Source organism: Juglans regia, chromosome 15, assembly GCF_001411555.2.
Source record: "Juglans regia cultivar Chandler chromosome 15, Walnut 2.0, whole genome shotgun sequence".
NCBI lineage: Eukaryota > Viridiplantae > Streptophyta > Magnoliopsida > Fagales > Juglandaceae > Juglans > Juglans regia.
Window position 1 is genome coordinate 8,509,078 of NC_049915.1, and position 12,268 is coordinate 8,521,345.

General features: G+C 37.1%; 1 protein-coding gene across 2 annotated transcripts; it reads right to left on the minus strand.

The window, feature by feature from the left end:
• Positions 1-1,085: 1,085 nt before the first annotated feature.
• On the minus strand, positions 1,086-11,749 carry LOC108986741 (histidinol-phosphate aminotransferase, chloroplastic-like). Of its 2 annotated transcripts, none has more exons than XM_018959458.2 (10): positions 11,335-11,749; positions 10,980-11,243; positions 8,563-8,646; positions 8,170-8,324; positions 7,901-7,998; positions 7,182-7,290; positions 4,007-4,164; positions 2,280-2,422; positions 2,009-2,149; positions 1,086-1,386 (listed from the first exon to the last, which is right to left on the minus strand). In XM_018959458.2, the coding sequence occupies exons 2-10, from the start codon at positions 11,235-11,237 to the stop codon at positions 1,255-1,257; spliced, it is 1,278 nt and encodes a 425-aa protein (XP_018815003.1). In that variant the 5' UTR covers positions 11,238-11,243; positions 11,335-11,749; the 3' UTR covers positions 1,086-1,254. The 2 variants fall into 2 exon arrangements, with proteins under 2 accessions (XP_018815003.1, XP_018815004.1); XM_018959459.2 differs by having other exon boundaries at positions 11,358-11,533.
• Between the last annotated feature and the right edge of the window lie 519 nt (positions 11,750-12,268).

A 12,268-nucleotide genomic window follows, 5' to 3' on the forward strand; every position in this document is an offset into this window, starting at 1 on the left:
TATTTATTGTTATTCATTTAAATTACTTTTCATATTTAATTAATTACTGTGGGATTTAATTATTTCAAATTTCACTTTATCATTACGTTTAAATTATTTTATTTAACTTGTGGTTTTGAAATCATTTCCGTTGGATCATTTTTGTGATCCAAGTTATGAGGATTGGACCTCATTTCTTTTCCCTCTATTTTTATTTCCTCCTTTTCTTTTCTCTTTCTTTTCTCTTTCTTTTCTTTTCTCCTTATTTTCTCCTTCGGCCGTCTCTCCCGCGCGAACTGCTTCTCCCTCTCTCCGGTATAGTCCTGCCTGTGATTCCCGCCTACAATGTCCAATAAATTGTTGAGTTTTTTGTAAATCATTTTTCTGGGAAAATGTTGGATCATATGTTTTGGCTAAAAATGGGAGTTTTAGCGTGTTGGAAAAGTACTCGTTTTCAGGAAAAATGAGGTTTTGGGATTTGTTAGTTGGTTGCTTTAATGCGTTTTTATCTCGAGGGTTGTTTGGATTATTACTTACCTGCGGTACCGTTTTATGGTATCACAGATTTTGATGCAGATGAGGATGACAAGTCTTAGGCGTTGGCTCCGTTGGAAGAGCGATCTGGAATTGCTCTCGTGTATCGAGAATTATTATCCTACTTTTTTATGTATTTATCTTTTGTAATATTTTGAGATGACTGTATAACTTTTTAAATGTAAATTATTTTGGATATTTGTATTTAAATTTTTGATACTTAGTTGACTTATTATATTATTCGCTGTGACTTTTGTTGTGCACTTTTGCATATTACACACACTTAGGCACATTTCGTTGGGATGCGTGACCCATGTTGTCATCATCTCGATGTCACGATTCTCGCGTCCCTATACGTGGGAGTCGGGGCGTCACACAAGTTAAGTGGACAAAGTAACATTTTTCAGTGGTTTATGGAAAAACCTTTATCTTTCAAACCCAAACCTTTTAGGAGTAAAAAGCAACTTTTTAAAAATCAATGAACATGTACTAATTTTCCTAACTAAAGGGTACTTTCTTGTTAAAACAACGATGTATCATCCACTTTTAACCAAAAAAAGAAAGATATCAAATTTCGATAAAAGTATCATTTACTTTCCAAAAAAATGTAAATTATCTCGGTTTAAAGGGGGAAAAAGAAGCTTTATTAGTGTAAAGTACAATTTGAAACTTGACTACTTGGTCGGGTTTTGCTCCCTAAAATGAATGCAGGGAGTGCCCCCTGCAGAATTTGTTACAGGACTAGGAGAGGAGTCTCAGGCACTTCATCAAGGCATCTGTGTGTTCAGGCTTCCCAACAGATACACGAACATAACCCTTTAGTTCCTTTTTGTTGTAGTGACGGATCATTACACCCATTTTTGCAAGGTCCTCCTGTGATAAGATTATCAGAATATTTCCTTTCTCCTTGTCACTACAATATGTTCCAAAGCAAACCAAACAGCAATAGACTGTATAAATTTGTTGAAAGTAAAAGAAAAAGAAAAACCATGTTCATGGACCACCCAACAATAGAACCGCAAGCCGGTCCTCCGAATCACAACTCAAAATGACATAATACGAGGCTTAGTGAGACCAAATCTGGTTACAATAGTTAAACACTGGTGAGAGTGATTCTTACATCTAGGCACACAAGGGCGTCAAAACTTATCTAATAATTGTGCACAGCTAAAAAAACAGAATATTATTGTCTCCATCTCAGTCCATTGTCCTAGGTGGCTCATATGAATCATAATTTTGAGTAGAAAGTTCATCCTAAATTCTTTTGCAACCTAATTAGCAACATGAAGCGATGCAAAATTGCCCTATCACAAAAAAGTTGAAAAGGAGAGCAGTTTTCTCAACAACCAAACCAGACAATTCAATCTAAAATTTAATAGAAGACCAAGAGATACATATGAAGACAAATAAGTCACATACATGCATGCGTGTCTGATCGTGCCAGCCAAAACCTTTTAACATGGTCAAGTATGATATAGGCGAGAAAAGTACACACCTTTAGCTTCTTAGCATCCACTCCAGATGCAACCTCACAAAGAATGAAATTAGAATAGCTTGGATACGGATTGAGAAATGGCACTTCCTTAAGAAAATTATAAAGCCTCTCCCTTTCTTGTACCAAAGCATCCTTCACTTTCTGGTAGAGATTGCTAATTCATATTAGATAAAGCATTGAATGATAGCAGTACTAATTTCTACTTCATAACAGATAATAACTGATAATATATATTATATGGACACACAATACCAACAAGATGAGAATTAACCTCAAGATATGTGGGATTCTGCAAAGCTGCGCAAGCAGAAACTTCAGCAGCAACTGAAACATTGTAAGGTTGCTTTGCCCTCCACAGATACTCAATAATACTCAAAGGAAATGCTCCATATCCCACTCGAAGTCCAGCTAAACCTGAACCAGTTTTTCATTACCAATTTAAGGTTTAGAGCATTTTGCATAAGGAAAAAAGGAAAAACATTCTGAAAGGGAACATAAAATTAATACCAGAAATTAACCATGGGATATAAACATCTGTGGGTAAAAAAAATGTACGCATGTAGAAAAGCATACATAAATCTAGACAGTTAAATTCATTATCAACTAAAATTGCATGCGTAAAAAATGTTACAGATAAAACCCACTCATAACCAATGGACAAACAGAGGTGAGTTAAGAACATCTAGCCATCTGGGGATATGTAGCAAGGTGATAAGATTCAAAATGTACATTCTAGTAGAATATTCTTTTTTATAAGAAACTCTACCGTTTATCTCGAAGCCATTAGCTCACCATATAATGAATTTGGAGAACTCCCCCAAAACCCTTCGAATGATTCTTTCAAAACCGGTCCCCGAAGGTCCCATTGACCTTGTTGGAGCACCAATCCCCTTATGGACTACTGTATTTAATTTCTATAACCCCCTTGTATACTTCCTGTGAGGTGGCAAAGTCTTTGTGGAATGAGATTATTGGTCAGACAGGTTTATATTGGGTGATGCCTAAGGAAGTTGTGGATCTTCTTGCTTGTTGGATTGGTTTTGAGGAAAGGAACTGTGTTGCTGCCAGATGGAGAATGACTCCTTCGTGTTTAATGTGGCCTTTATGGCTGGAAAGGAATTGGAGATGTTTTGAAGACACAGTGTTCTTTTGAAGATCTTCGAAATTTTTTCTTTTCTACTTGGAGTTTGTGGGCTAAGATCTTTGCAAGGAATGATGATAATGTATTGAATCTGTACTGAATCTGCTTCTGTTTCTGTTTCTGTACTAGAGTGTAGTAGGTATTTCCTTTGTATACATCTTGTGTACTTGGTCTGTGCCTATTCTTGGTAATAAAATGCTTATTAACTATAAAAAAAAAAATGTATATCACCTTCCTCCAAAGCCCCTCTGTCATTGATATAGTTCCAAAACCATTTTCCCAATAAAGCATGATCAAAAGGAATCCTTATAAACAAAATAAAAAAAGAATCATTCACCAAATCCCCAAACCAACTTCTGAAACTGGGGAGCAAGCCTTGGACCAGTTCACTAAATGAAATTTTTACTCCACCACACCATCCCATAGAAAATCCCTTTGTAATCATGATTAGCTTTCTTTCTATCTATGGAACTATGCATACTCACAGGAATCTTGTGTGCAGCAATAAAGCTTCCTTTCTTCAACATTTGCTCTGGGTTATAAAACGCCCTGACATAGTTATTTGAAAAGATTCTTTTCAAAAAATCGCTGGCTACTGGAACACAAGTTTACCTTAATAATACTTGAAATGAGATCCATCTCATGTTGACCAATGTAATAAAATTTTAAGGACTTGTAGTATCAGTTTTGTAGCTAAATAATTTGAGTTGTTACCCTAATTCTCTCTCTCTAAAACAAGTTTCTCCTCTAATTATATTCTAACTTCCTCTCTTATTAGCAATTAACAACCACATAATATGAGATGCAAGTTCCCAAGTAATTAACTCTAATGAAAAGTCAGTACAATTTACACATACCAGCTCTTTTGCTAAATGTCCGAAGTACAATTAAATTCTCATGCTTCTTCACCCATTTCATCCTTGATTCCATTCCTGAAAACTCGATGTATGCTTCATCTAGCACCACCAATATGGGAAGCTCAAGGATTTTCATGAGAACTTCATCACCAATGACACTGCATACAGTAGGTAGTGTGGACTTCAACGTGAATAGAAAATAATGCTTAAGTTCAAACATTTTACAAATAGTGTGCAACTCATCAGATCAATTTTTTTTTATAAGTAAAATAAAATTTTATTGAAAACAAGAAAACAGGCATTGCCCAAGTTTTTATAATAAATGATTCACAGATTCTAACACTTTTCTCGATCATATAGCACCACTCCATAACAATTAATCCACGCTTTCTCAAGTTGTCCATGGTCAAGAACTTCCCAAGAGATGCTGTCCAACCAAAAAAAACAACATTTGAAGGCACCTTACTCCTACAAATGCACTTCCAAGGAAAAGGAATCTAGCCCTGATAAGCCAGAGCTTCGTACAAGGATCAAACAGTAAACTTCTTGTTCCTGATGTGTGTCCATAACATCCTGTCCACCTCAACACTACCAAAGCTCAAAGCATATAGCAAGCTGAAAAAGTTGGAAATAGCTCCAATTTCCCAATCCCAGGCTGCTCTAATAAAATGAACATTCCATTGCGAGGAGCCGTTAAAGCTGTCCAAAAGATCCAACGCCGAGGCCTCCTAGAAGAGTGATTCAGAATAGGGAAGGGAACAAGGTGTTGAGGGTGGAATGACCACAACAAACATCATGCCAAAATATAACCCCAGATCCCTCACCAACAGAAAATCTAACATGACCAGCAAAAACATCCCACTTATTCCTAATATTTTTCCACAAACCCACTCCACCCCCCCAGTTCATCAGAACACCAACCCCTCTAAAATGACCACACTTGTTTTTTTATTGGTAATAAAAAAGTTTTATTCATAGAAATAGGCTAAGCCCAAGTACACAGGGGAGTATACATGAGAATCATATAGAGTTTACAATTGAAAGGAGAAAATCATGGACATTTAGCCCATTACAAACAATGGCCCCACCCATAAGAACAATGATTTAAAAAAGAAAACTTTAAGCTCATCCATTGTTCTCTCACGATCTTCGAAGCTTCAATCATTTCTCTCCCGCCAAATACACCAGCACATACATATAAGAACCATTCTCCAAATGGCTGCCACTTGTGAGTTACCTCAAAGGCCTCTCTAGCTTGCAAGGAAGTCCACCAATCTAAGAGACATGACCCATGACAATCCAATTCTCGCGAAAGAATCATCCCACATGGTCCTAGCCACCTCGCAATGTAAAAGCAAATGATCTACTGATTCACCATTCTTCTTACACATACAACACCAGTCCAACACCATTACCCGGCATTTCTGTAAATTATCTATGGAGAGGATCTTGTCCAATGATGTTGCCCATAAGAAAAAGCTGTTTTTGAAGGAGTTTTCGTCTACCCTATATTCTTCCATGACATGGTCATTCCAGGGCTCGTTAGAACTTGGTAAAATCTAACAGTGAATGACCACACTAGTCTAATGATAGTGTCCAAATCCTTTAAACTCAAAAAGGAAACCTCAATTAACCTCTTTCTCCAGCCATCCCAGCCCTTAGGTGTTCTACAATCAGGCCCTTTCTACAACTCATCCAAGAGGTAAATAATTAAAGACACGTTAAATTCAATTCAAGCACCTACACATTGCCAGCATCTTTAGTTAATATCCCTTGAGAGAGCTGAAGAATGATTTATCCTACCTTAAGTAGACATGCTTACAAAACGTACTATATTAACTGATAAGTTTATAGTTCTTCTAACCAATACACCTTCCCATGCTATAAACAGCTCTTAAATGGATCAAAGTTTAAGCTCAGGACTAGATTAGAAGATAGATACTAATACTTTAACATAAAAAATAAAAAAAATATGGTTGTGATTGGGGGGGTTGGCGTTCCACGGAGGGTAGGGGTTCCTTTGGTGTAAGCCTTTGGAAATTTATCAGAAAGGGGTGGGAGGAGTTCGTAAAGCACACTAGTTTTGAGGTGGGAGTGGGGTCTAGAATTAGTTTTTGGTTTGATGTATGGTGTGGTGAGAGTGCTCTATTTACTGTTTTTCCAACTGTTTTCAGATTGGCTGAAAACCAGCAGGCCGCTGTCTCTGATGTATTGTGCACTGACAATGGGAGTGTTCTGTGGAATTTGATCTTATCCAGAAATGCGCAAGACTGGGAAGTGGATGAAATAGCAGGTTTTTACAGCCTTTTATATTCCAAGAAGTTAGGAGGAAATGGGTGGGATAGAATGTTGTGGAAACATTCAAGGCGCAAAATTTTTTCTGTTAAGTCCTTCTATAAAGTGTTGGCAGCTCATCAGCCTATTCGGTTTCCCTGGAAAGGTATTTGGAGAGCTCCCGTACCACCAAAAGTCTCTTTTTTTATTTGGACTGTTGCTTTGGGAAAGATTTTGACGGCTGACAATTTGAGGAAACGTGGTATGATCGTGATGGAATGGTGTTACATGTGTAAGAGTAATGGCGAATCAATTGAGCACCTTTTCTTGCATTGTGAGGTGGCAAGGGAGTTATGGGCGGGTATTTTCAGTCGAGCCGGCCTGTCCTGGGTCATGCCTAAGAGCGTGTCAGAACTTTTAGCATGTTGGAAGAGGCAACATCATTGTCCTCAACTAGAAGCGACATGGAAGATGGTTCCTTTGTGTTTATTGTGGTGTATATGGATGGAACGGAATGAGAGATGCTTCAACAACAAGGAGAGAAATGTGGGGGAATTATGGAATTTTTTTGTATTTTCTTTAGTTCAATGGTTGGCTGCTATTGTACTAAAGGGAGGGAATGTTCACGAGTTCTTATTTTCTTTTCAGCTTTCTAGAATGTGATTAGGAGTCCATTTTGTATACTTCCTGTGTACATGGGCGTTGACTAGGTTCTTTCAATCAATAAATTCTTTACTTATCAAAAAATAAAAAAAAAATGTGCCTTCTAGAAGTGATCCTTCTCTCGAATGTGCTAGACTAGTCACTATTGGACAGTACAGTAATGGCATGTCAGAGACCTCAAGTCTATCATGTAAATTAATTATGCCAACAAGACAGAAAAGAAACAACTGACATCTACCTCCCATCTGGATTATTTGGAGATGTTAAAAATATGCATTTGGGCTTCTCCCTCTCAATAACATCCGTTATTTGTTCTACATTCAAGCTAAAGTCTGCCTTCCTTGGAACTGCAGAATAACAAAATTGTAGAAGGTTATGTACATATAAAGTGACCTACAAATGAAAAGCGAAGAAGGTCCAGGAATGACAGAAATTGGGCAGGTCTGGGTAACCACGATTTTGAAAAGATTTGAGAATTCATGAAAAAAAAATTGAGACGTGTTTTTTATTTTGTATTGTGAATTTGGATAGAAAAAATGAGTCATAGCTAGGATAAATGTTTTGAGATATATTTTGTATCATGACAGTGGGTAGGTAGATTTAAAAAGTTTATCGGATAGAATTTGTGTAGTGTTTTTTTTTTTTTTTTTTTTGAGCTTCTGCAAAAGTTCTCTTGGCTTTTGTGTTATTTTGTTTTTCAGAAACCTAGGCAAAAGAACAGATGACTTTTTTATTGAGAAATAAAATAAAAAAATTCAGATTTAAAAGATGTTTGGATTGGAATTGAAAAAAGTTTGTAAAGATTTTGAAATTTTTTTTAAAAACAAGTGAAACTAAGCATGCCCTTAGGAATCCAATATTGGTGATAAACCCAAGAAGATACATTAATGAAAGAAAGAATTAGAAACTGCAATCACTGTGGAAGAAAGTAAAAGAAACTAGAATGCTTATATGTACCTTTTATTACATGTGCACCATTAACTTCAGCATCGAATTCATACATTGTAAAGGTCGGAGGGCAGTCCACAATCTTGTCACCCGGATCAAGCACACATCTGCAGCATATGTCAAACAGAAACAAAATCCATAAAAGATTAGGAACTGTTTACAGCTGAAGTTAGGGAGATTGATGCTAATGAGCACACGTATATTTGCAAGCATATGATTTTTTTATCAGTATCAAAATATTAGCAAACATATATAAAAATTAAGATTCCATTCCTAACCGCATAATCAAATCAATGAGTTCATCCGCACCGCATCCAGCAAGAATATAATCAGATTCAAGTCCTGAATCTTTGGCAAGGGCAGCACGCAAGCGACGGCTTTCAGGGTCTGGATAGACATATGGGAACTTCATCGAGCCTAAGGCTTCAAAAACCTATAAACAATCTGAATTTCTAGTTAGGATAGTAAGGGGTATTAACAGTAAGAATGGTGCCTACAATAAACACCAACTCTTCTTCGACCTCAAATCTTTGAAACACTCTAAATATTTCTGTAAACCAAAGTTGTTTGTCCAAGAGGAAAAACAGGGAGGTTTAAAATCTTTAACAAAACCAAAAAATATTGGGTTTTAGTAATACTACAAAGAAAGTATAATGGCATCCATGACTTGCCTCTGGGGGAGGACCATAAGGGTTTTCATTTGCATCTAATTTGATGATATCCTCAGGCTTCCTTCCAAGACGGGATGACAATACCTGCACCAAAGAACTCCATTAATTTTGTCAAAGAAAAAAAAAGAACTCCATTAATTTACTAGAGGCCTTGTGGCAAACCGTCATTGCTTTGAAGCATGGAGAATCATGGGGAGGATGGTGTTCTAATGAGGTGAGTGGGCCTCATGGAGTGGGGTCATGGAAACATATAAGAAGAGGGTGGGAAACATATGCAGCACATACTCGCTTCAACGTTGGAAACAGGTTGAAGGTAAAATTTTGGCATGATGGATGGTGCGGTGATCGGGCAATCAAGGAAGTTTTTCCACAAGTTTATGGCTTAGCAAGAAGGAAAGAAGCATCTATTGCGGAATTATTTATCATCTCCAATGGCTTCCGCCAATGGAATATTACTATCCTTAGAGAGGCACAAGACTAGGAAATTGATGACTTTTCGGCGTTCTTTGACCTTGTGTACTCCACTTGTTTGTTAGGGGGAGGTGAAGACAAGTTCTATTGGTGCCCCTCTAAGAAGGGAACATTCATGGCCTGCTCTTTCTACCAAACTATGACCATGCACAATAAACATTCATTCCCATGGAAGAGCATCTGGAAGACAAAGGCACCTCTAAAGGCAGCATTTTTTGTATGGACAGCTTCTTTGGGGAAGATTCTTACTATGGACAAGTTGAGGAAACGTCGTATTATAGTTATGGACTGGTGCTATATGTGCAAGAAGAGTGGAGAGTCTGTTCACCACCTACTACTACATTGTGAGATTGCCATGACTTTGTGGAATGAAGTCTTTGCTCAATTGGGGTTAGCTTGGGTGATGTTGAAATGGGTATGTGACCTTCTAGCTTCCTGGAGAGGTATTTGGGACAATTCTCAAATTACATCCATATGGAAGATGATACCTACATGTCTATGGTGGTGCATTTGGAGGGAGAGGAATGCAATAAGTTTTAAAGAACAAGAGCGATCCATGGATGAGCTTAGAAATTTGTTTTTCAATACTTTACTCCATTGGTTGATTTTAATTGATTTTCATGGCATGACATTTCATGAATTCCTTGTATCTTTAAATTAGCATGCCTAGGCGTTGCTCTTGTATGTGTCTCATATACTTAGGCTTATGCCTACTCTTTTAATCAATAAAAATTTGTTTACTGATCAAAAAACAATTTACTGGATATCAACTAACTAATTAACATGGATTTCCACTCTAGTTGTAACTAGGTTCCATTAACCACAAAACTAAAAGTGATGAACATCACGTTCAATTTAAAAAATCATTCGCAGAACTCATCAACTCGATAAAAAATGAAATAAGCACCATGAGTTTTATTTCATTTTTTCCTTCAGTTATTGACAGGTAAACAAATAGATGACTAAACTGAGTGACCATGTCAAAGTGATAAAGGTGTGCTACCATAGTCAACTGTAGGCAGTTGCCAAAACAGGTTACGAGAATACTTTATGACGTTGGAGCATCCAGTCAACCCTTATGATGGTCAATAATCACCAAAGGTTCTTCACTACACAGGGCCAATACATTTCGAAATTGAGAAAGTTCTACCCAAGTGGGTGCTATCTGAGGACATTTAGCAAATCTAGGTTTGCGAATTATCATAGATTATTCGTTTGTATAATGGAAAGAATTAGGGGACAAAGGATCCAATGGGTGGCTTAGGAAAGCATCTTAGTTAGCATAGCATTCATTTCTGCCGTGTGGACACATTGAAGGTGGCCCTTAATTGGTAGGGCTGCATAAATGATTCATTGGGCTTCAAGGTCAGTCGCTAACATCACTTTATTAGTTAGTTATTTGATCCAATAAGATGCACAATTAAGGCATGAAATGGTACAAAATCGAAGTCCTCTAACATTCATCCTCCCTATCTACAGACACTGGGGTATATATATACACACAAACAAGATCATCAAAGGAGGCACGATTTTATAACAAGATTTTTGGGAAATAACACAATTTACCCATTATGGAATTCAATAATTAACATGATTTTACACATAAGAAGCAAGTGATGGAGCTTTCAGCAAATAGATAATGAACTATCAGCCTAGCGCATTCAAACCAAACATCATATGATCATAGAGTAAAATTAAATCCACAGAAAAACCAACGGTAATAAATTTACTTGATAGGAACACGAACTGAAGCGATACTTGAACTTGATCTAATCTGAAGTTGCTGGAAAATTAAATCACAAAAAAATAGGTAGCAAGCTACTAGAACAGGATCCAAAATAGTCAGTCTTTGACACAAGCAGCAACAAAATGGAAAAAACAGACAAAATAAAAAACACAAATGTGTTATGCACCACAAAAGGGAAGAAAGGGTCCAATTAAACTACCTCAAAAGGCAAAATGGGCTGATAGGGCGATAATTTCCTCAAATGGGTTCGAATGAAGGAATCGCCCGTAAAGCGTTGTTGACCCTCATTGGCATGTTCCACCGAAGGAACAGTGGAGGCCATAGCAAGGACCCGCCTCCGGTTTCCTTCGATCGAATAACTCTGTCTGTGCGATTGAGGCGCCACAAGCCGTTGAGAGCTGGTGCTTGACTTAATCAAGCAGGCAAAGGAGGCGTTGTAGATTTCAATGACGCCCATGAATCTCTGCATGTTTGAAACCCATACAAATCAGAAAAGAGGAAAATAAAAAACGAAAATAAAAAAGAATGGGCTTTAGGAATAGAGACTGAAATACAGAGAAATGGTTTGTTGTGACACCGGAGAGAACGTAAGAGAGCAGAGTCGATGACTAGAGGAAGGGGTACGATGTACAGTTGGAGAAAGAGCGATGAACTGATATGAAAAATTGGAGGGAGAAAAAGAAAAAGAAAAGGAAAAACCTCCTAAACCCTAACGACAAATGTCACAAAATTTCAATACGACAAAACCAAATACTACAGTCTACAGTCTTATTTCTTTTTCCAAATAAATTTTGGACAAATGTAATGATATTTCTGAATTAAGAACCCACTAACGTGAGTCGCAGGAACAAGAACAATGAGGTAATAAAACAGAAAATAGAAAGAACACAAGATCAAAATCAAGAAATCTTTTCGAGTAATCTCTAAACTCCTTATAAACAATGAAAGTCACTTTGTAAATTTTTCAGTCCCCTTCCATTTACAAGAGTCTGTTATTTATACTAAGGCTATATAGTAAAACGCAGCCGTTTAATTCAACTAATCAACTAAAAACAATGGCTATTTACATTTGCCAAAACGCCATGTATCATTAAACGCTACGCACTGCTTCAAGTAGCCGTTTCCTTCTTCAAACTTAAACGCAATGCACCGTTTCAATATTCAAATAACCGTTGCTACCCACTGCTTCTTCAGAAACTCGCCCACAACAAATTTTTCTATAAACTTTTCTAAAAAAAGAGAGAGCCATTACATTACCCCTTTCTTAAGACTCTTGTCCACAAGACATTAAAAAATAAAAAAAAAATTCTTTTAGAGAACCTTACCCACTAGGTGTGGATAAAGGCCTCTGAGGTTCCATAAGAATTCCCAAGAATTGTTCTCGACATGAGCTCCCAACCACTTGATAAGGACCTCAGTAATAGACTGATTAACTTGTTTCTTCATTCTCTTCTCTAAAATTAATTCAGGCTCTAGTTGAATCTGTCC

Coding starts and splice junctions, on each gene's coding strand:
- LOC108986741 (XM_018959458.2), bottom strand. CDS start 11,237: ATGGGCGTCATTGAAATCTACAACGCCTCCTTTGCCTGCTTGATTAAG. Junction 8,325..8,562: donor CTTATGGTCCTCCCCCAGAG/GCAAGTCATGGA, acceptor GATTGTTTATAG/GTTTTTGAAGCCTTAGGCTC. Junction 4,165..7,181: donor CCAAATAATCCAGATGGGAG/GTAGATGTCAGT, acceptor TACTGTATGCAG/TGTCATTGGTGATGAAGTTC.